The sequence below is a fragment of the Anser cygnoides genome, chromosome 3 (assembly GCF_040182565.1).
Source record: "Anser cygnoides isolate HZ-2024a breed goose chromosome 3, Taihu_goose_T2T_genome, whole genome shotgun sequence".
Lineage (NCBI taxonomy): Eukaryota > Metazoa > Chordata > Aves > Anseriformes > Anatidae > Anser > Anser cygnoides.
The window spans coordinates 44,928,545-44,950,505 of record NC_089875.1 but is presented as its reverse complement, the minus strand read 5'-3'; the positions used below and the strand labels follow the sequence as shown (position 1 = coordinate 44,950,505).

At 42.4% G+C, this 21,961-nt stretch overlaps 3 protein-coding genes across 4 annotated transcripts in view; 2 read left to right on the top strand and 1 right to left on the bottom strand.

Moving 5' to 3' along the window:
• Positions 1 to 243: 243 nt before the first annotated feature.
• On the bottom strand, positions 244 to 17,678 carry ARV1 (ARV1 homolog, fatty acid homeostasis modulator). The gene is made up of 5 exons (XM_048045943.2): positions 17,541 to 17,678; positions 4,994 to 5,113; positions 3,172 to 3,325; positions 2,016 to 2,240; positions 244 to 1,552 (listed from the first exon to the last, which is right to left on the bottom strand). Exons 1-5 carry the CDS (start codon positions 17,637 to 17,639, stop codon positions 1,446 to 1,448), a joined length of 705 nt encoding a protein of 234 aa, XP_047901900.1. The 5' UTR covers positions 17,640 to 17,678; the 3' UTR covers positions 244 to 1,445.
• LOC136790413 (uncharacterized) lies at positions 7,163 to 12,466 on the top strand. The gene is made up of 3 exons (XM_066994070.1): positions 7,163 to 8,882; positions 9,232 to 9,512; positions 9,819 to 12,466. Exons 1-2 carry the CDS (start codon positions 8,469 to 8,471, stop codon positions 9,466 to 9,468), a joined length of 651 nt encoding a protein of 216 aa, XP_066850171.1. The 5' UTR covers positions 7,163 to 8,468; the 3' UTR covers positions 9,469 to 9,512; positions 9,819 to 12,466.
• A 134-nt stretch (positions 17,679 to 17,812) lies between the features above and the next one.
• Positions 17,813 to 21,961, top strand: part of TTC13 (tetratricopeptide repeat domain 13) — a 39,711-nt gene continuing 35,562 nt past the window's right edge. For both annotated transcript variants that reach the window (XM_048045941.2, XM_048045940.2), the window contains exons 1-3: positions 17,813 to 18,031; positions 20,410 to 20,504; positions 21,769 to 21,844. In XM_048045941.2, the coding sequence (XP_047901898.2) occupies positions 17,836 to 18,031; positions 20,410 to 20,504; positions 21,769 to 21,844 (367 nt within the window). In that variant the 5' untranslated portion in view covers positions 17,813 to 17,835. The remainder of the gene's footprint in view (positions 18,032 to 20,409; positions 20,505 to 21,768; positions 21,845 to 21,961) is intronic.

Here is a 21,961-nt window from a genome sequence, read left to right as displayed (position 1 = left end):
AAATGTAATTATGTAAAGCAGAGCATGTTCTAGATACCACGTTGACAATGCTGCTGCTCACCCAGTGAACAACTTGCACACCGACAGTCAGTTGTCTGGTCACTAATTGACACCAGCAGCAAGGTGGAGCCCTCATACTCCTTTACAACTACGTGCTTGCTGGAGTACTTGAAGTGTTGACTTGTGTTCCTAAAAGAGGCTGTACTGGTTTTTTTTGCTTTTTTTTTTTTCCTTTCTCTGGCCTCACTGTCACATGCTCAGAAAGATGACAGATTTAACAAATCGTATGTGAGAGGTGTCAATCTCTGATCTATTAAAAAAGAATCAGCAATCATTTGCTTTTCTAACAGAGTAACTTAACGTTGTTGCAAGGGTTCTAAGGAGTCTGATGTCTTCTGTGGTTATAATCAAGATTTACTTTAAACCTGTTCAAATTGAAGATGTTGCAAAACGTTAATTTTGTTAATGCATTTTCCAAAACAGAGATAGGAGACTGCATGTGGGAAAAATGAAGTAGGGAAGTAGTACCTGAGACAGTACAGCCTTCCAGAACTGAAGCAGGAAAATTAAACACTGGATGAAATATCACGGAAACTGGTCTGCAGAAGAGTAAGTTTAGTGTCCTAACTACTGCCTCGAGAAAAACAGTTCTTGTGGGTCATCTAGCACTCTCCTTGCCTGTTAGGGAAAAAAATGCAGAACTTCTATAAATGTTTTTTTTATTAATACAGTCTAAACCTTGTTTCTTTTTCAACAAATAATACTCCATAAAAGAACATTGCTGAGCAGCCTCATACTTCACTTTTTATGAGATCACATAAAATTCAAAGCCATTTAAAACTATATGTCCTAGAGATTATTCTAGAACTAAATATTTTATTATTTTGGATTGTTATATAAGCACTCAAGAGCAACTTAGTTTATTCACTGCAGTTTCAATCTGTAATACTTGCCTTTTCTCTAAAAATCTGTTCGTATGTGTTCTCTTCTCTCTGAAAATCTGGTTTTGTGGAAATATAAATTTTGCCTTTTACATTTTTCCACTGACTTTTTTCCTTCCTTTTAAGGGAAGAATTCATCCCCATCTTCCTGCCAAAATGCAGTGATGGTTAGCACTGCTGAATTTTTTCAGTGTACCTTTTTTTCTATTACAGCCATAGCTATACAGCCAGCATTATAAAGCTATTAGGATAGCGACACATTCATATTTTTAATGCGAAAAACTAAGGCTGAAGTTTTATGGCTCATCAAATTAAACAGCACACCTTCTGAAGTTTCTCATTCAAACTCATCCTAAAAACAGTCTACTCACACCACTAATGAAAATTTTTGTTATCGATCATCTTCTTTATCACTATAAAAATAGTGTCTTCGGAGGCTGCTGGCAGAGATCATTCTCAGAAAACGATCACTATATTGTATTTCTTTAGGTCTGAGCTGATATTTCAAACGTCCCATCCCATTTTATGGAACAAGCAAACCACACCATTTTCCAAAATTAATCCAAAGACGATGGCCAACCAAGAGAGCATTCGGTTCAAGTTCAATGTAACTGCAAAAGAAAACAAATGTATTGATTTCCAACTAAGAAGTCCACAGAAACCATGTGAGAATTCATATTAATTTGTACGTGTAAGAAATCACACTACTGTGTTAAAATCTGAATTCCAAAGCCATGCATAAAATTAACATGAAATTTTCATCTTCCAGACACACAAATAATTCTATTTTATGTTTCAATGATCCATGCTAAGGTGTCTCAAACTGTAACTGATGTATGCAATATAGCATATACAAAGAGAGAGTGGATAAAAAAAAAAAACAAGAAAAAGCACCTCTTATCTAAGTGGTTTTTTAAATTCATTTTATATGAAAGTCTAAATATGACTGTTTTAGGCTAGAGCTATGTCAGTGACGTCTGATACTGATATAACAACAATAAAAGTGACTTATCTAACAGCTGTATTCTCACACACATTCTACACAAATCATAAAGTAACAAAGCAAAAACGTACCTCTAATTGCCTGAGAGTTTGATGTCAAGACAAATACTTTTATAAACACAAGGCACAAAGGCGTGTAGTCATGTTCCCAAATAACAGCTGGAATTAGCAAAAGTTTTCCATAGCTAGACAACAGCAGTGCTTTGAGAAGTAAAATGAAGTCAGACTTGGTTTTTAGCATCTCAGGTCTCATCCACCACAAGGCAATAAAGATGCCAACCAAAAATGAAGTTTGTTCTAAGAGGAAATAAGAGGAGATGGAAAGAGATTATGAAGCACCAAAATCAAGTCCTTTTTGAAACATTTTAATGAAATACTTTGCGTCAAATGAAACTGAGACACTGCTATTTAAAAGATATATGTAAACATGAATGTCCTCCAGCTCCTATATTCATTGTAATAGTCATATATTACTATTACTTACCTAAACTAATTCTGTATCATTAAATTCAAAATAATCCTATCACAGATTTCTATATGTAGCATTGTCACACTTGTAATTTTTGATACCATACAGCACAGGCAGTTTAATACATGAAACTCTACTTTTCAACAAAAGGAGAGGGTTGTTTTTTTTTTGCTTGTTTGTTTTTTTCCCCCCAACTGTCTGTTAGCCTGTAAAACAAAGATCGTCAATACTTTTCATTTTTGAAAAGGTCACCAGCAATGAACCCTTTCCATGCAGCACAAGGAGAAACACTGAAGTGAAATTATCATTGAGCTATTAGACTTTTCTTGACACCTTGTCTCTGCGTAACACTGGAACTCATGCAGATGTCAAAGCAACTCTCACAACAACTGGCTGAGCTCTATACCAGTTTTCAAACTACGTAAATGGTTCAGACCACGATTCTGAATATTGCTACTTTTCAGTGATTTGATACCTAATGCTGATCATATTAGTCTGAATTGCAATCAGTGTTGAGATATGAATTTCATAGAATCATAATCATAGAATAGCTTGGGTTGGAAGGGACCTTAAAGATGAACTAGTTCCAACCCTCCTGCCAGTAAATTAGAGAACATGTGCATAATCATTTAACCATGCTGGGTCGGACATGACATCTATTCTAATGTGGTCTTTTTGCAATACAGGCTTGCTGAAAGACTCATAAAATTATTGAATGCTTAAAATGTACACTTGATAGTTAAATGAAATCATTTTTACCTAAAGAAGCAATACCAAACATTCTATAAAAATCCCATTCCTTGGCATATCTGATTAAGTCATCAGGATCTGTATTTTGGCTTGAATCCTGTAGTTGGAGCCACCTGAGATAAGCTTCACAGAGCAAACAAAATACGCAGAGCTTACCATGAATCTGGTAAATGAAAGAATAATAAAAGCATTACTGTTAAATCAGCATAAATTAAATTAGTGTTAAATTAGTATTTGATATACATTTCTATATCTCTAAACAAACAAGCTCTGTAGGTTTTTTCTGTTTGCTTAGAAATATAAGCAAATTACTTCTGTTGAGCCACTAGTTTAGCACATCATCATTTTAACATCAATTAACCTGATAGGCAAATTAGAGGGTGTAGAAAACTGTATTAACAGTTCTGCACAGAAGAAAGTACGTAACTAGTTTTTAAAGCCTGCTCTTTATTTATTTGGTTTTTGAATTGTGAAAACTGTTTCAGTAAGGAATATAAAAACAAAAATTGTGCTGTAGCTAATAGAGCTATACCGTCAAAAACTTCAGTGTAACGGCATCTACTCCATTCAGTGAACTGGTTTAAGTACCCTTGTTTTTATTTTTCCCTGTGGCAATCTGTATCTCCATTAAAATAAACTGGTAGTGTAGTTAGACCAAAAACATTTTTTTGGTTCAGACAAGGGTGAGGAACCAACCAATGGAGGAATATAACCCAACTAAACTTAGAGAATCCTCCAAAGTGATGCAAAAATTATGTCATGAGGGTCCATGCTTCGCATATTGCAACATTAAACACAGTCTATAAGCCAACGGGGAGGGGGTAAATTCTGATTTTATACAGATTTTTTAATAAAAATTTAATAAACCAATGCAATTTCTGTGAATGCCTTTTTTCTTTTTTAGTAGAGACTAGTTATGCTGATTGCATGTACATGCACAGGCTAAGCAAGTTTAAAAATTCAATTCAATTTTGACAGATGGTATTTCCACAAATGGAACATTCTTCCAGAAGCCTCATGGAAAGCATCATCACCAGTCTCCAAAAGCAATGAATTAATTACAAATCTTTAGTCAGATTTCTGTTTGAAAAATCAGGCCAGTATACCTATCTACATTGCTTAACACTGGACTAGTCAAGAGATATCAACATGAACACAACATATGCTTATGCTTGCATCGTTTGTTGTAAATCAGCTTCCCTTTCCTGGGAAATCAATCCTTAAAGGAAAAAAAAAAAAAAAAGGAAATCTGTCAGAACAACTACCTCTACACTCCAATAGTATGGGGCCAGCACAACTAAGTTGACTCTGTAACTGCATCAAGAACAAGGATGCTTCATGTGAAAACTATTATCTCTTGCTACAGTTCTGAGGACGTGTTTAATTACTCAGGAGGAAACTCATGAGAAAGTAGTAGCATAGGTTTAATTGGTATTAATTGGCTTAGTATTGGTAATATGCCACGTTGTACTACTATAGCTCATTTCAAAAACAATTGTTTCCATCAGAAATTTAAGTTGGAAATGAATTTCAAATTAAATTTTTCCCTTCCAATGAGTCCAATTAGGACTCTTTAATATGTAGGATGATAGCTGTTTTTACTGGTATTGCAGGGAAAGTAACTTTATCAGTAACAGCTAGAGTTTGAGACTTCATATATTCTATTCACAATATTAGACCCTTAATTTTTTTGAGAACAAAACTGGTTCAGCTTGCTGGTAGCTGTGAAAGGGAACAGTTCCTGAATTTTACAGCTATTCCAACCAACTTAACATATGTAAATATTATCTTTAACACAAAATAGTCATAAAGTGGGGGCATAGCAACTTACGTTTATCTTTGTATTGAAAAGAATGTGTCTGTATGCTTGTGCTTTACATAAAATTGCATTAATCAAGATGATAACAGGATCATACTCAATGTATTTGTCCACAGGTTTCTGGCAGGATTTCTGAAAAATCACAAAATAACAAGAATTAGGGAAAAAAAAAAGAGAAAGTTTATGAAATGTTCCTCTGAGCTTAGCACAACTGCATAAATGCAAAGTAGCTAGTCCATTCTTATTAGTCTTTCCTTAATGTAATCTTAATTTTCAAAAGGTTTTTAATCCATCCACAAAAATTGTACCTTCCCCCTTTGACACTACAGTTGATACAAAGATTTCCTTTATAAGCCAGAAAGATACATTACCTATTTTTGTAGGCTTCAGATTAACACAGATCATTAAACTATGAAGGATGTACTTAGTTATCATTTCCTTCTTTTTAAAGAGATGCCTGATCCTCCTATCCTACCTTATCCTTCCTTTCAATAATTTTTTTTCCTGTTGCATTGCTCTTCCATACCAGTACGTAGTCCAGATGCTTCAATTCATTTTCCGTTACTGAACAAATACCAATATGTTTGGAATACTTAAAATGTAGTTTTCATAGAACCATAGAATGGTTTGGGTTGGAAGGGGCCTTAAAGACCACCTGGTTACAACCCCCTGCCATGGGCAGGGACACCTCCCACCAGACCAGGTTGCTCCAAGACCTCCCCCTTGAGCACTTCCAGGGATGGGGCATCCACAGCTTCTCTGAGCAGCCTGTGCCAGGGCCTCACCACCCTCTGAGTGAAGAATTTCTTCCTTATGTCTAATCCAAATCTACCTTCTTTTAGTTTAAAGCCGTTACCCCGTATCCTGTCACTACATGCCCTTGTAAAGAGTCCCTCCCCAGCCTTCCTGTAGCCCACCTTTAGGTATTGGAAGGCTGCTATAAGGTCTCCCCGCAGCCTTCTCCTCTCCAGGCTGAACAACCCCACACAGATACAGCTCCCACACAGATACAGCTAAAGAGTCAGAAGCTGCTAATGCAGGGTGGTAAGACATTAAGACAATTATTTCTCCAATGCATCTGATCCTCCTTTTGACACCGTTCCCCACAACATTCTCCTCAAGAAACTGGCTGCTCGGGGCTTGGACTGGCGTACGCTTCGCTGGGTTAGAAACTGGCTGGATGGCCAGGCCCAGAGAGTTGTGGTGAATGGAGTCAAATCTGGTTGGAGGCCGGTCACTAGTGGCGTCCCCCAGGGCTCGGTACTGGGGCCAGTCCTCTTTAATATCTTTATCGATGATCTGGATGAGGGCATCCAGTGCACCCTCAGTAAGTTTGCAGATGACACCAAGCTAAGTGCGTGTGTCGATCTGCTCGAGGGCAGGAAGGCTCTGCAGGAGGATCTGGATAGGCTGGACCGATGGGCTGAGGTCAACTGTATGAAGTTCAACAAGGCCAAGTGCCGGGTCCTGCATCTGGGGCGCAACAACCCCAAGCAGAGCTACAGGCTGGGAGATGAGTGGTTGGAAAGCTGCCTGGAAGAGAAGGACCTGGGAGTATTGGTGGATAGTCGGCTGAATATGAGCCAGCAGTGTGCTCAGGTGGCCAAGAAGGCCAACAGCATCCTGGCTTGCATAAGAAACAGTGTGGCCAGCAGGTCTAGGGAAGTGATTGTGCCCCTGTACTCGGCTCTGGTGAGGCCGCACCTCGAGTACTGTGTTCAGTTTTGGGCCCCTCGCTACAGGAAGGACATGGACGTGCTCGAGCGAGTCCAGAGAAGGGCGACCAAGCTGGTGAGGGGTCTGGAGAACAAGTCTTACGAGGAGCGGCTGAGGGAGCTGGGCTTGTTCAGCCTGGAGAAGAGGAGGCTCAGGGGCGACCTTATCACTCTCTACAGTTACCTTAAAGGAGGCTGTAAAGAGGTGGGGGTTGGTCTGTTCTCCCACATGCCTGGTGACAGGACGAGGGGGAATGGGCAAAAGTTGCGACAGGGGAGTTTTAGGTTGGATGTTAGGAAGAACTTCTTTACCGAAAGGGTTATTAAGCATTGGAACGGGCTGCCCAGGGAGGTGGTGGAGTCACCATCCCTGGAGGTCTTTAAAAGACGTTTAGATGTAGAGCTTAGCGATATGGTTTAGTGGAGTATTTAGTGTTAGGTCAGAGGTTGGACTCGATGATCTTGAGGTCTCTTCCAACCTAGAAATCTGTGAAATCTGTGAGAAATCTGTGAAATCTGCTGGTTCCTGCTGGGTTCACTGGGATTAGATTGTCATCAGCCCCTTCGGACTTACCGACTCACATGGGTGGGTGCTTACTCCTTGACTTGAGTCAAATGGGAAGAGCTGACAAGAGGCTCCTGTTTTAAGTTAACAGAATTGCTATGGAACAGTCCTACAAGAGGCTCAACCAGCAGATCTGAGGGGGAAATAACTTGTAGGAACGAGCAGAAGAACAGCAGCAACTGAGGCCGCACCTCAGGACATGAGTGCTGTGCTCAGCGTTGGGCCCCTCACTACAAGAAGGACATGGAGGCCCTGGAGCTTGTCCAGAGAAGGGCTAAGAAGCGGGTGAAGGGCCTGGGACACAAGTCCTGTGAGGAGCGGCTGAGGGAACTGGGGTTGTTTAGTCTGGAGAAGAGGAGGCTCAGGGGAGACCTTATTGCTCTCTACGACTACCTGAAAGGAAGGTGTGAGGAGCTAGGGTTCAGCCTCTTCTCACAGATAACTAGTGCATAGGACTAGAGGGAATGGCCTCAAGTTGCGCCAGGGGAGGTTCAGGCTGGAAATGAGGAGACATTTCTTCTCAGAAAGAGCAGTCAGGCATTGGAACGGGTTGCCTAGGGAGGTGGTGGCGTCACCGTCCCTCTGGGGGCTTTTAAGGAAAGGCTGGACATGGTGCTTAGGGACGTGATTTAGTGGGTGATATTGGTCATGTGGGAGTGGTTGGAGCAGATCATCTTGGAGGTGTTTTCCAACCTTAATGATTCCATGATTTTATCCAACCAACAGCCATTTTGGGGCTTTCCTCTTGATGGGGGCTTCCACTTTGCCCCCAAGAGGGGTTTTGAGGAGAACCGTGCCACGGCTGCCTAGCTTGGATGTGGCTCTGGCCACGGCTCCTTCTCACTGAGAAATCCAGGGCACAGTCCCAAACAAACATGGCGGGGGCTCAGGCCCACCGCCCTGCTGGTCAGACAGTCCCCCCGTGTGGACTGCAGCGGCAGCAGCAGGCTTCGAAGACCGCCTGCCCGCGTCCTCCCCAGCCTCGCCGCGGCCTTTGTTGCCTGCCGGTCTCCCGGCGACAGGCCCTGTGAGCTCACACAGGGCCGGGCATAAGAGCAGGCTGCGGCTGGGCACCGCTGCTAGTGCTGGTGGTCACTGCTGCGAGAGCTGTTGGTCACTGCCGCTAGTGCTGGTGGTCACTGCCGGAGCTCTGCTCAGCGTGACAGCCGTCTCCAGTGTTCTTTTGTGTTCATCAGGAGAGAGCAGGATGAAGTTCGACCAGGCTCTCCTCCTGGCCATGGCTCTGGCCGTGGCTGTGTTCCGCGCCTGTGGCCTTGGCCTCTGCGGCCACCGCCGCTGGGAAAGGGTCAGGGTCAGCAGGAGCCTTGGCATCAAGCACCAGGTCTCCAACTGGCCCTGCAGCCTCGGCCTTTCCAGCTGCCCCAGCCGGATCCGGCTCAGGCTGAACACCATGGTCCCTTCAGAGGGCCCACAGCAACGTCCCGTCGGCACCGAGCGCCAGCCCTCCGAGCTGCCCTACCCCCTGGGCCACTACTGGGAATACCTTGCCCAGGGCAGGAGCGTCTGGCTGCTGTGCAATAACCGGGACGCCATCTGCCTCCTCGGCGTGGGGCTGCTTGCCCTCAGCCTCTGGAGAAGTGCGAAGAGATACAGCAGACAGGTGAGTGGTGGAGACACAGTGTGCAGGAAAGGGCCAACCTGTGGCGAGCGGACCACAAGGACCTTGGCCACGAAGGCTTCCCAGGAAAGAACAAAACCCAGCAGGCATAAAGAAGCCTTAGCAGGCCCCGAGAGGCCCTCTGCCTCTTCCCCAGCCGCACGGCTGACAGCCACTGGGAGCCCCAAGCATGGGCCAGGGCCTGCCGGTGCTGTTGTGAGGCCCCGTGACTGCCCGGAGCAGTGCTATGAGGCTGGACGCTCCAGAGGAAGCCGAGCCCAGCAGGACAATTCTCCACCCCGCGAGCCCTCAGCCATGCCCTTCACTGTGCTGCTTCTCTTTTTGCTTCCAGGGAACGGTCCGGTGGGCCTCAGCTTCCGTGGGGACAGACCACCGGGGAAAGGACGCTCTGGGTGATTGTGCCTCGCTCTGCCGGATGGAGGCCAATGCTGCTGTCGTGGTGAGGTGCCTGAAGCACCTCTACCAGCTCCGCCTGCAAGAGCTTGGGCTCCCACTGCCCAGGAAGAAGGCACAAAACAAGCACAAGAGAAGAACGGTCCCCTTGCATACCCTCCGCAAATTCATCTAGAGCGTGCATGCCGTGTACCGGTGACAGGAAAGGCAGTGCGGCGAGTGAGTGCTGCTGTCCATGGGTTTGGGGAGGCTGATGCTCCAGGAGAAGGGGGGAGAGGAGCTAGGAACCCATGGCTGTGGGTTGCCCCGCAGGAGCCCATGACCCAGGAGAAGGGGCCCATGTCCCTGTGAGGTGGCAGTGGCCAGGGAATGCCCATGACCTGTTGGGTTAGCCCTTGGACTTAGGACCTCCAAGGCCCGTGCGAGGGTAGGCATCGCACCGGGAAAAGGGGCAGGTGGAAGGAAGTGCCTGGCTAATAATTCTGGCACAGCATTTTCACCCATCTGACAGTCAATTCTCTTCAGATTGACAGCGAGCCGGTGAGGCAGGACACACCTCAGCCCTCCGAAGGCTCCCGCGGTGAAGGCACCTCCCCTGACAACTGGATGCCAACATCGCCCTGAACACCGCCTCCCTGCACGGGCACCACCGACAATGCCAGCTGTCCCCTGGTGGGCTGCCCGTGCTCTGCCAGCACAACAGCCAGCGGGGACTCGGCATTCATCTCATGAGGACCTCTGAGAAGTTCCCTTTTCCATCCTCCCAGAGGCACCGCTGGGACTGCTGGCATCCCAAAGGACATGGCTCTGCTTTGTTGCTCCACAGAGGACAGCAGGAGCATGCGTGTGCAGCAGAGCTGGCTGGGGGACTCCTGAACATTTCTGTTGGTAGCAGACCACATCTCCCAGCTGAATAAAGATCATCCATACAGGAACTTGTGTCCTTTTGGTACCAAGGGGCTTGGGGCAGCAGCCACACGGGAAGCAGTGGGGCAGGTGAGGGCTGCTGCTTGTGGGTTTTAGAGAACTAAATTCTAAAATTTCTAAATCCTAAAATTTGTCACTAAAAATAAATAAATGTCTAAAAAAAATAAATGTCACTAAATTCTAAAAATTCACTAGCAAATTGACTCAAAAGACCAATTTCCATATCAAGAAAAGCATCTGATCAAATGTTTGATAAATCAAATAGACTGTCTGAGGAATATTGCTACCACTAATCAGTGCTTCTAGGTCCAGCTCAAGAAAAAAACACAACAAACTTACTTGGATCAGAAAAGAAAATACTATGTATAACAACAGCGCAGAAGGTAGACGGAATGAACTCAAAAATTGACTCAATTAACCAACCGTTGGATGGGTCTAACATTAAAGTCAGAGAGATGGAAGAAAGGATGTAATTACCAGAAGACCAGTTACAGCATTTAATAAAAGAGAAAAATCTACCACAGAAGAAATCACAATTATAATTAAAGGCAATGTCTTGCTTCATTTCCTTCTACGGGAAAATCATGAACACACTCGTATAGGCAGCAATTTACTGATGTCAAATCTCTGGGTTGACATAGCACAGGATTTTTTTTTTTTTAATAAGTTTATTCACACAAGCACTGGCCAAGCACAAACAAAAGATTTTTCTTCAACACAGCGTGTGTTGTAAAGGCTAAGGATGAAGGCTATCCCCCATGCCCACAAATTCATTATACTCTCAAATTTTCCTAGAACTGAACGTTTTTAGACCAGGGCCCAAAACCTTTCTGGAAGGAGTAAAGAACCATCTTTTCAAATTAAGGGGGTCCCATCCAAACACCTGCAGCTAAGAGCTACTGAAAAGTCTTCCCTGACGGCTGAGAAGCATTTTAGATAATTAAAATATGTCAGACCAACCCTCCAGGCAAAACAAAACATCTAGAAATTCTACCACAGACATCCAGGGAAACTGCCATGAATACGCAAGTAGCAGCATTAGCCATGAGTTTTCTGCTCTTGAGCTTCTGGCTGCCACAACCAAATAAATCTTCTGCAGCTACAAGAATGATGCTTAATTCAGTATATCAGCATACCACCACCGAACATTTAAGAATCCTATTTCCCTCGTGTTACTTAACGGCAAAAAGAAAATCTGCCATATCACAAAAACCAGTCAGTTTCAAGGACATTTCACGCAAAGACAGGAACATACATTAATGTCTGCCTGTCTTCTCGAGTTAGACCAGCATCCTATTCTTAATATACTCTATTTCTGTTTGAGTATTAACCATACAAAGGAAAAGTCCTTTGCTTATCCAGCCATTGACCTAGCCAGAGTGAGTCTTTGGGAGATTCAGGGACTTGTGAGATCTTCAAAGCATCACAATGAAGAAGACTTGCATGTGTGCTGACAGACTTATGTGTGCAGACAAAATGAAGACAACATTTCTTATATCACGAGGACATTACAGAATAAAAAAAACCCTCCAGAATGAAATTTTCTCCATGCCTGACTTTGCTTTTTTTTTTTTTCTTTTCCCGCTGTAATACTAAAACGTCTGCCACTAACCTTAAACACCTAGCAAGCAAACTTGTGACTAGAGCCTGACTTCAGCAAAATCCATGCAAGCAAAGGTTAATGCAGTTCAAGTGCATGTATGTTTATCCTGACAGCTTTAGCTAGTTAAAATGATGTAACTTTATGAACATCGATAATCCCTAGCTCTTTCGCGGGGATTGCAGAATTGCTTGCATGCCTCCTTCTAAGATTTCAGGCAGGCTGTTTAGAGTGAACTAAAGTACTGGTGCTCACGTCTAATTCCCATTGTATAGCTGTAGACAACAGCCCATTCAGCATAACCAGTAAAGTACATCTTTAATGAAACTGAGCTTTTTCAGGTTTCTTTGGGTTTTCTCAAAGAAACGCATCATTTATCACAACCAGATCTAAACTGACTGAAAGGAGTATCTGGATTTCTGCATGTTTTTAAACAGTTTCTAATTTCTTCCTTAAATATGCAATTGACATCATAAACAAGACATAACTGCTATCTTTCCTTGAAAAAATAGATGACTTGGATTACAAGCTACTTTCAGGTTATGCTGCAGAAGAGACAGCTCAAATGTGACACCATTAATTCCACTGACAGATTTTCTTCTAAATTGCTACAGTTCAGTTTATAAGAATGCTTGATACTAACGCACCCAAGTCCAATAAATACTTCAATCCTCTAAAAAATGGCATTTTGAATGTATTTCAGTATTCCAATGAATGAAAATGAACATTAATTAATGAATTATTGATAGTATTTGAGTATGCTCGTCTGTTGCTTCAAAAAACAAAATTTCCACTCTGATGATTTAAAAATGTGCCCAGTTATCATAAAGTATTTTATTTTAAAAAAGACATCTTTAAGATTGCCTCTTCAAACACCAGTACAACCATGTTCTTCATAGTTCAGCATACAAGATGCTTTCTGATCAAAATGAGAAAAAAGATCAGAAAAGTAATATATATTTTAACAGCACAGTTTTATTAAATAAGAACAAAGTAGTAAAATGCTAATTCTTACTGCATTTTTACCAGCCTTTTATAAAATTCTGTTCAAAAGGCGTACCTATTCTTTATTCATCAGAGATACTCAGCTGTGAACACAGTCCACAGATTTATGCAAAATAAACGATGGCGTATAAATATTTGGGGAAGTACCTACTGTCACTGAAGGGCTAAGTTCCTAAAATATATGAACATATGCTTTTGAGTGCTCTTTTCAACATTAAAATATACTGGATTTTTAAGTAGAAGTATTTTAGAATGGGGCTGGGAGAAGGGAAAAGCATTCTTCTTGAAAAGAAGTCTAGAGCATACCATAGAAAATAAACACATATATTGAATAACCAGGCTCCATCCTGAATTAAAAATAACACGAACACTACATCACAGCAGGAATATATTTGTAAATCTGTGGATATTAGAAACACCAGTGCAACAGTTTTATTTTAGTATTCTTTTTTCCAGTATTTGGAGTTTGGCAAAATTAAGCTACAATTTTTTGCTGGTCTACCCGTACAGCAAATCTTAGCATTTATACGGGTTCAACATGAACACAAGTTCAGTTACATCGGTTCATAGGGCAAAATAACATGTGCCCATTATTTTGAGAGATTACCCTTAACCCCAGTGGCACCCTTAAACAATAAAACGTAATCAGCCGTGCTGCTTTCAGGAATGGGTTCTTTATGAGGGATGCAGCTGTCATAATATGCTGAAAAATAAAACAGTCCACTTTGAAATGCACTCCATTTCAGAAAACTAAAATTAAATATGTTTTAAAAATATTTTTTCCTACATGAAGCATTTTGCAGCAGTGAGGTGCTCTGCAGATTGAGTTATGTAAATACAATACTTTATTTTCCAGGATGATCTTTTTACTCTTGGGAGATTTTCCACCTTACCACATAAATGCTTTGCATTCAGAGCATTTATAGTCTTTCTGCCTTGCTGCAATAAAAGAGCTTTTCAATTATTTTTTAATTGCAGAAAAGCTAAATGAAGTGTGCCTTGCTCAGGCAATTTGGCTTTCTTATTACAAAACACAAGGGGGATCCTGGCTGAACGCTATGCATTGCAATGGATAATTTATTTTCCTTTGTTAGGGTCTGAAACTATTAACAATTTTGAAACTCTTTTTAAACAAAAAAGTGATTCAAAATCAAATACAAAAAAAGAGCTTCTCCTTCTGTTTTTGAATCGAGTTTACTAATTCCCTTTTATATTCTTTCCACTTCAACTGCAGAACTTACCTGAGGTTAGCCCAATCTGCTTTTTTTTTTTTCCTCCTATATCATTAATTCCATAATGGCGGTATTATCAGAACGGTATTTTTTGTTACTGCTGTTACCAGTTGGTTCAGAACATATTAAGTGAAGATTCTGCTACGTTACTTACACATCGTGTCAGTGTTAAGGATTTGAGTGTTAAAAATCATTTCTATAACAAACCACCTACACTTGCTTTGACCATCACTTCTGGGTCAAAATAGGGAAAACGTCAGCATGTGACGAGTGATACAGCAGCCACCAGACCTTACCTTCACTGGAGCCAATTCTCACACACCCACCCCTTCTGCCCCCTAATTATCACCCTGAATCAAAACAAACAAACAAAAAACCAAAACCACTGAATAGGTGTAAACTGAGGAGGTAAATTTCCTTAAAAATTACTATCCATTTATAAGTACCTGTATGTTCTTTTTAAGGAGCAACAGTCCGCCTATTCTTTGTAATGACATTTCCACAGCAAAATACATGCAAGATGAGAAAAAGGTCCTTTCACTAAATGCAAATCTCAAGTAAGAAAGAACGCAGTCTCAGAGGTCTGGGGTTGGCTTCTGCTGAAACTGGTCCTGATTAAACAAATTAGATTGAAAAAAAAAAAAGATTGAACTTGGAAAAATTTGTAGCAGTTAGCCACCCTGCAGAACTTCTAACAAAAGACATGACTTTTCCATCCCGAATTTCATGGTACTGAGTGGAATTTTATGTTTGATAAAGGAAGAACGTTTCCTTAACTTTTTCAGTAGCCTTTGCAAACTTATTTCCAGAGTACATATTAACACCTGCTAGGTCTGCTTGTCTGCATCAGAATGACAATACAGAGCTCTAAGAAACTTATTTTTTGTAAGAGCAATATAAAATACTACTGGAACTAAACTGAAGCAGCGCCGTGAATATTAGATTGAAATTCCAACATTGCACTCTAATATTGTGGGCTGGAAACAGATGAGCCCTAGTGAAAGCGTTTAGTATTTGCCTCTGGAAAAAATTCCATTCTTCTCTCGAGCACATTAAACAATGGACTACAAAATAGTGGTATTTTGCTTGGACATACAAATTAAAATCTTCTACCTGAATGAATATTAGTCTCAGATCATGTTAAACACATCCTAAAAATAAATGTAAAGCTAGATGGAAGATCCTGTTGGGAGAACTCAACTTCAACCTCAAGATGATGTTCCAAATAGTGCTGCATGACAGGACCATCCCGAGAATGGCAAAGACCTTCTAGGTGCTGATTTATTAGCTCATCAAGGAGCACTTTAAACTAGGATTGAGGCAAGTTTGTAGGGTCAATATAGAATAGTGATGTTCGTGGCAATGTTCTACATTTTCCTTATTTTCTGGAGTTATAATAAGTAGAGGAACCTTCAATTTCATATTAAATTAATATGAAACAAATGGTTTGTAGTTTCCTTAAAGTGTCACTATTTTCAAGGACTACTTGAAAATTGGAATGAGATACAAGTATCCTACTGCTGTTTAACAAAAAAATTATTTGGATAATGTCCATTGTTTTCGCTTTGAGTATGATTATGCAGTCTTTCCAGGTAGATTCATTTTTTTTCTTCTTTATGCTACAAAGGAATACAGTCTGACTCCATGCTCTGATTTCACAAAGGGTGTTCTCAGGTCAAGTGAAGAAACCTACTAGTCCCACCTTAGTCCTCCAAATTTTCCCAATTACCTTCAGATTTTCATAACAATTCCCTCTGTAATTTAGGGTCTACATTCCAAGCTGTATATACATCTGATCTAAATGATGTTTCACTCTGATAAGTAGGACCTTTGCATTTTTTAAGTGCAGAAAACTCTACTATTACTATTTTCAGGTTAACGACAAACTCACTATAACACTGCCCTTGAATTTCATGAAGGTTATCAAGCGACATTCTGTGTTTGGCTAGTTTTTGTTGTCGACAGCACGATGCTGAGTGTTACTGTGGTGACAAGAACATTCTCCCAGATTAAAAGGAAAAAAAATGCAACAAGAATTGCCCTGTGCGAAACCATGAGATCTTGATAGCTGAAGATGACAACAGTGCTTTCCCACAATACGTATATAAAGCTGAATTTAGATCAGCTCACTTGAAGGAGCCTTTTGATCTTAACAATTTTCTAACATTCTGATCTCCACTTGATAAATTGTGAGCTGACGTGCTTCTTATCGCCTGTTCCTCACATGGCCTGCTCCTACTCTCAGCCCATCCTGGGTGGCCAGAAATGGAGAGAAAGGGTTAGAAATTATGTGAGACCACCATGTAAGGGTCCCTAGGACTAAGACAAATTGAACCATGACAACCCACAACATAGGTGCAGGAAACAGAATGACAGAAATAAGAATGGTAGACATCTGGACCTGTATGGAGAAAGGTAGACTCAATTCCAGTTCATTACGACAGTGTAGTTCATTTTTATTTTACTCTGTTCTTTACGCTTTCAAAAACAGTTTTGCATTTGTGACGAACACGGCAACTAAGACTTTTGACTCTGATCTTAATGGGATGTCAGAGCTCCAAGAGAAGAGGGGTTTCTGTCATCAAATGGTTAAATGCTAAGAGGAACGAGTGCCATCTACTGGATCCCAGTTTCCCTTAGAGATTATCACAGCCAAATAGTAACTGTAATTGATAACATGGTCTCACAAGATGTACTAAGTCTAGTGGGATATGGCTGCAGGCATAAACATTACACTTGTCTCTTCGCATCCAACTTGTCCTTGATTTCAAAGACGAGCTTGAAGCTCCACAGTAAACTGAACAATTGTTATATAATATTAATGCTAAAAAGCGACTAAAAATTTGTCTTTCCCTGCAGTGTGCAAGCCTACAGCCAGCAGCAGCCAATTTCTATTACCTATTTTGTCTTCCACACGACAAAAACTGTTGCTCTCTCCAGTTTTTGAAAAACCTGTAGAGATTTTTATGTATGTTTTTTGCTATTTTATGCTCTACAGTAACAACCCATTTTAACATTTTAATCTTTTGCTATCTCCCCAGATATAAATCAGCCACAGATCTCTACAAACTGACTGCTTCCAACCTCTATTTCTGATTTAAGAAATGAACTACTCCAAATTTTACAGTTGTACAGCAATTTCGCCACAGGTTTCACACAAACCTGGTCACCACCTCACGGTTAGCCAACTAACCCAAATTCCAACCAAAACAAAACAAAACAAAAAAAAAAAACCACAACGAAACACCCCCCAAAAACTCAAACCACCTCAGAACTAAACACTGGAGGGGAGTCCACCTAAATGGCATAAAACCTTGACAACAGTAACTCGGAAACAGCTGAAAGCACTGGTTAAAACATTAAGAGTTTATTTATGTTTTTCCCTGTGCAATCTCCGAGAAAACAGAAAGAGATAAAGTTGTGATAACGCCGGTGAGAGCCCGCAGCCCCCCCCCCAGGTCCCCTCAGGCCCGTGGGACTCACGCAGATGGCGATGCGGAGCACCCCGCGCTGGTAGTCCCGGTACAGCTCCTCGGCGCCGCCGCTGCACTCTACGCAGCGGTACGCGCCCGGCTCCGCCATGGCGCCCGCCACCGCCTCCCTTCCGCCTTCGGAGGCGCGGCGGGGACCGGCCCGCCTCGCGCTGCATGCCGGGAGTTGTAGTTCTCCGTAGCCGCTCTCCGGTGAGGCCAGGGCGGGGCTGGACTCCATATCCCAGGAGGCACGGCGGCGGCGCCCTCCTGCCCGCCCGTCCCTTGGCGTCCCCCCCCCTGCGAACATGGCACCTGCCGGCGGCGGCGGGCGCGGGGCCGCCCGGGGGCTGCGGGCGGCGCTGGCGGTGGCGGCGGCGCTGGTGCGGGCCGCGCTGTCGCTGAGCGAGCGGTACCCGGCCGTGTCCCTGCTCAAGCAGGAGCTGCACCGGCAGCGCCAGGGCCCGGCGGCGGAGTGGGCAGAGCAGTACGCGGCCGAGTGCGGTGAGACGGGGCCGGCGATGGGGCTGGGACCGGCACCGGGGGGTGGGGATGGGATGGGTTGGGATGGGAGGGAGCCCCGGGGGCGTCAGGGTCCTGTCAGCCCTCCCCGGGGTCCCCCAGAGCCACACGCGGCCAGGGGAACCGGGGATTTCTCAAAACGCCTCGCTGCGGGATCCTGGGTTTGTGTTTTCCCCCTCTAGGTGCGTGCTTTTCTCCTCAGAGCCTGAAGCTCTTGGGGGTTTCAAGGAGGGGTTTTACTCCAGCTGCTTCTCTTTGGGGTGGGTGTAGGGCTGAGCCCTCCGTGAGAGCCACATCTGGTTGTGAAAGCTCTCCCCGCCGACCTCTGCTCCGAGTCGTCCGGGCTCAGCGCAGACCCGAAAAGACTTTCACCCGGCGCTGAGATAAAATAAAACCTGCGTGACGTGCGGGTTAATAAATGGCAAGGCCTGGGGTTGCGTTTCTCCCCGGACTGAGACGTGAATGGTAGGCTCAGGACGCTGCTTCAGCGCCGAGTTTGGGAGGTTGGATTGAGAAGCGATGGTGGGTGCGCTTGTAAAGAGATTCCGTGTAACTGGGATCGACAGGAGGTACTCTGCGGCGTGTACCTCTGCTTTTGGCGTTCACTGGCAATAAGATAGCCTTTAATTTAAAAAATATATATATACTTACTCTACTTGCCCTAAAACAGCTGTACAGCAGTCCACTCCTTGCTATTTAAATCTTGTGGCTAAATAAATTGCCAGCTGAAAAATTCCCTGAAGCTCTCAGTTCCTAGGTCAGCTTTCTCAGGAGCTGTGAATCTTGTTGTCTCAAGGCATTTCTCTTGCTGCCTACTGTGAGGTCCAGGGTAGTTTCTCTGCTGATCCTACTGAAAGCTGCTAATAAAGCAGCATGGTTCAAGTATGCCTGTATCTAACCTGTAGAGAAAGGCAACTCTGTTCTTCCTGTATATATGGCATCTTCGTTGCCCTGAGAATTGCAAAGGTCAAAGGGTGCTTTTCCCCCTTTACCTTGCACCAGGTAGGCTGTTATTATGCCCTGCCACCTTCTTCAAAAACTCTTTCATTAAATGTTCACTGCTATACAGAAAATGATTCTGGAGTTAGTAGGCTGTGCCTGCATCTCTTTATTTTGACATGTGAAGCCAGATTTGCTCAGCGAGCCTACGCTGACGTCCCCTAACTGTCACTGACTTAAGAGCACCAACACAGAACAAGTAACATACTGATGGTGCTGCCCACGGCACAGGAGAGAAATGTTTTGGCCAACATAAAGAACAGGGCGGTGCTGAAACCTCCCACCAGCAATGATTTTTCTGGGAGCTGTGGCTGTCGAGCCATGGTTCTTATAGGACTTTGCGACTTCAGACTTTTACCTTCTGTTTTCACTAGCCCTGCTTCTGTTGTAAAACTTCTCCCACCCAGTTATCATTTATGGCTCAACTTAGTTCCAAGTTTCTGTTTACAGCGAATGATTTTAGGTGCTCTTTGACTTCCTTATAAGAAGGCTGTTTCACTTTGTTTTTCCCCTGCGCTTGTGAGAAATGGGGAGTTAGCTAACTGCAGACCTTATGTAATCAAACTACAAGAATAGCACTGCCTGTAAAACTTAATGAGAATGCACATACACCCTCCTTCAGCCTTTCAAATTCAACATCAAACTTATTTCCACTCTTGTTTGTAAATATCTGATATTTGTGATATGGAATCAAGGAGGTAATACTGTGTTTGCTTTTTCTTGTTTGCTTTTACAGTGTTTCAAGCTGATAGAAGCTGTAGGATCTGAAGATTGGAAAGCTAACATCTCTGTTGGGCTAGTAGTCAAAGCACCACGTGGATTAGATAGTGACTCCTACCGTCAATCCAGGGGCTTTTTTTTTTTTTTTAAATTCTGTTGCTGTTTATTTGTTAATCTTTTTCTTTGCTGTCCTAACAAGCTGTGTATCATTCCTAGATTTGAATGTAATGTTATCCTTAGTAATATACCTGTGAGGGTCTTGTAAATATTTAGTCAGTTATAGTTTACTATGTTCTCTCTACTTTCTGCAGTCTTTGTTACCTCTGTGTCCTGGACTTCCAGTAGCAGCTCTTTCCCTACCTCCATATCATCCCTTCCATTAATTTTCTTCTGTAGGTTTGGAATGATGATTTGGCCTTCAGTTTGTTGGGCAAGAGAACAGGATCACTGTGCCAGCTGGGCACAGACCTACCTCGTTTTTTTCCCTACTTGATTCCAGTTTCCCTCCCCCTTTTATTACTCCCCAGCTCTTTTTTGGGGGGGAAGCTGAGATGAACATGAGGAAGTGTGAGATGTGGTAGCAGAACATGTGTGTGACTTCTTGAATTCCTAAAGGTATTAATTTTCTTTTTTTCCCCTAGACTCATCGTTTTTGCACTTCCGTGAATCAGATTGTGACATAAGAGGGACTTCATCTTGCGAGTCCGTGCTTTCTCTCAACACAGAAAAAATTCTGGTATGCTGTCAAGAATACAATGTACAAAACAGTTTTTAATAGATTGTTGAAGTGACATCACTTTAATTCCAACTGGTTATGCAGTTAATTTTAAGCAAATAACTATAAATAGAATCTATTAATCAGCAGGCATAGGTCCCCAAGAGGCTTAAGTACCAATGAACTAAAGTTGGTCACGAAAGAATGGCTTCGTAGTACTCCAGCATGAGTCTTTAAGGCTGTCAGCAGTTTAAGCCAGTCGAAGCTTTAACAGAGCAGAAAGTGTATAATGGGCTTGCGATGGTTACTGTTGCACCTGTAGGAGGTTGAAATATCTGTGTCATGGGTGCAAGCGATGGGACTTCTTCTGACTAAACAAGACAAAAATAAAAACCAAAACCAGAAGGCACGACAAAGCACAGTCCTCTCAGTAGAGGAAATGAAGTTAAAAATGTCATCTGAAGCTTAAGGTGTTAATCTGTTTTCTGTAAAGTTAAAGATGTACAGATGTGCAGTTCAAAAGTAGAGAACTGAGCAATGAGAGAAGTTAGTTTTTCCCTTCTTACTTCCTAGAACAGTTTGGCAGGTTAATTGAATGAGAGTTTTGTATTTTTCTAACATGTATTGCTCTGCTAGGCTTACAGCTACCTTTGGGAAAAAATATGAAAATGAACAGGGTAGAGTATGTCAGTAATTGGGTGTTTGTCTCTGGCAAAATCAGTTTCTGCAGATAAACTATTCGGGCAACACAAGTCTTAGGCTTTGTTCAGCCTGTTGTATTCTCATCTGTAACCAAATGAAAGTTCTTAGGACAGCCTTTTTTCTTTAGCATGGCACTACTAAGTTAAACTTGTCTTTATTGCTGGGGCTATTTTCTTTTTGGTATTTCATTTTGTGTTTTAGTCTTCTGTAGTACCCTTCCCTTTGTAGGAAACAAAGGAATAGTTAATGGGGCAAAAACAGAAACTCTCCTATGAGGTAACATGGGTGTTAAACTTCTAAAACTTCATGTTAGACAGGTGTAATACATAAACAGCAACCACTCCTGAAATACCGTCAATGTTCTTTCATTTGAAATATTCAGTTAGCCTTTTGTTAGAGAGGATAGCTGCAGTATCTGACTGAAGAACAATTTTTTCTCCCTATGGAAGACTAGGATTGAATTTGTTTTCAGTTAGAGCAGTCACAGTAGTTTTAACACTTTGATTTAAAGCATTCTCTATTAAAGTTGTGTTAAATTCTTTATCGTTGTTTGCTAAACACTACAAACCGTGATGTTTTACAGAGTCAAGCGAAGTCACTTGCAGAGCAAAAAAGATTTCCATTTGCTACTGATAATGACAACACAAATGAAGAATTGGGTAAGGTTTCTTATATGAGTTTTGTGCAGGTGAAGTACATGCTGAGTAGTAGTATTGAATGTTTTGAAGCTAAACTATTGATTCCTAAGTGATACATTAATTTTAAAACTATCCTAA

Bases quoted from the DNA above. Each gene is read 5' to 3' on its own strand.
- LOC136790413 (XM_066994070.1), top strand. From the start codon at position 8,469: ATGAAGTTCGACCAGGCTCTCCTCCTGGCCATGGCTCTGGCCGTGGCT. The intron at 8,883-9,231 runs GTGAGTGGTGGA...TTTTGCTTCCAG, and splicing joins CGAAGAGATACAGCAGACAG to GGAACGGTCCGGTGGGCCTC.
- ARV1 (XM_048045943.2), bottom strand. From the start codon at position 17,639: ATGGCGGAGCCGGGCGCGTACCGCTGCGTAGAGTGCAGCGGCGGCGCC. The intron at 5,114-17,540 runs GTGAGTCCCACG...GTGATTTTTCAG, and splicing joins TGCTCCGCATCGCCATCTGC to AAATCCTGCCAGAAACCTGT. The intron at 3,326-4,993 runs GTAAGTTGCTAT...TTCATTTACCAG, and splicing joins TTTTCAATACAAAGATAAAC to ATTCATGGTAAGCTCTGCGT.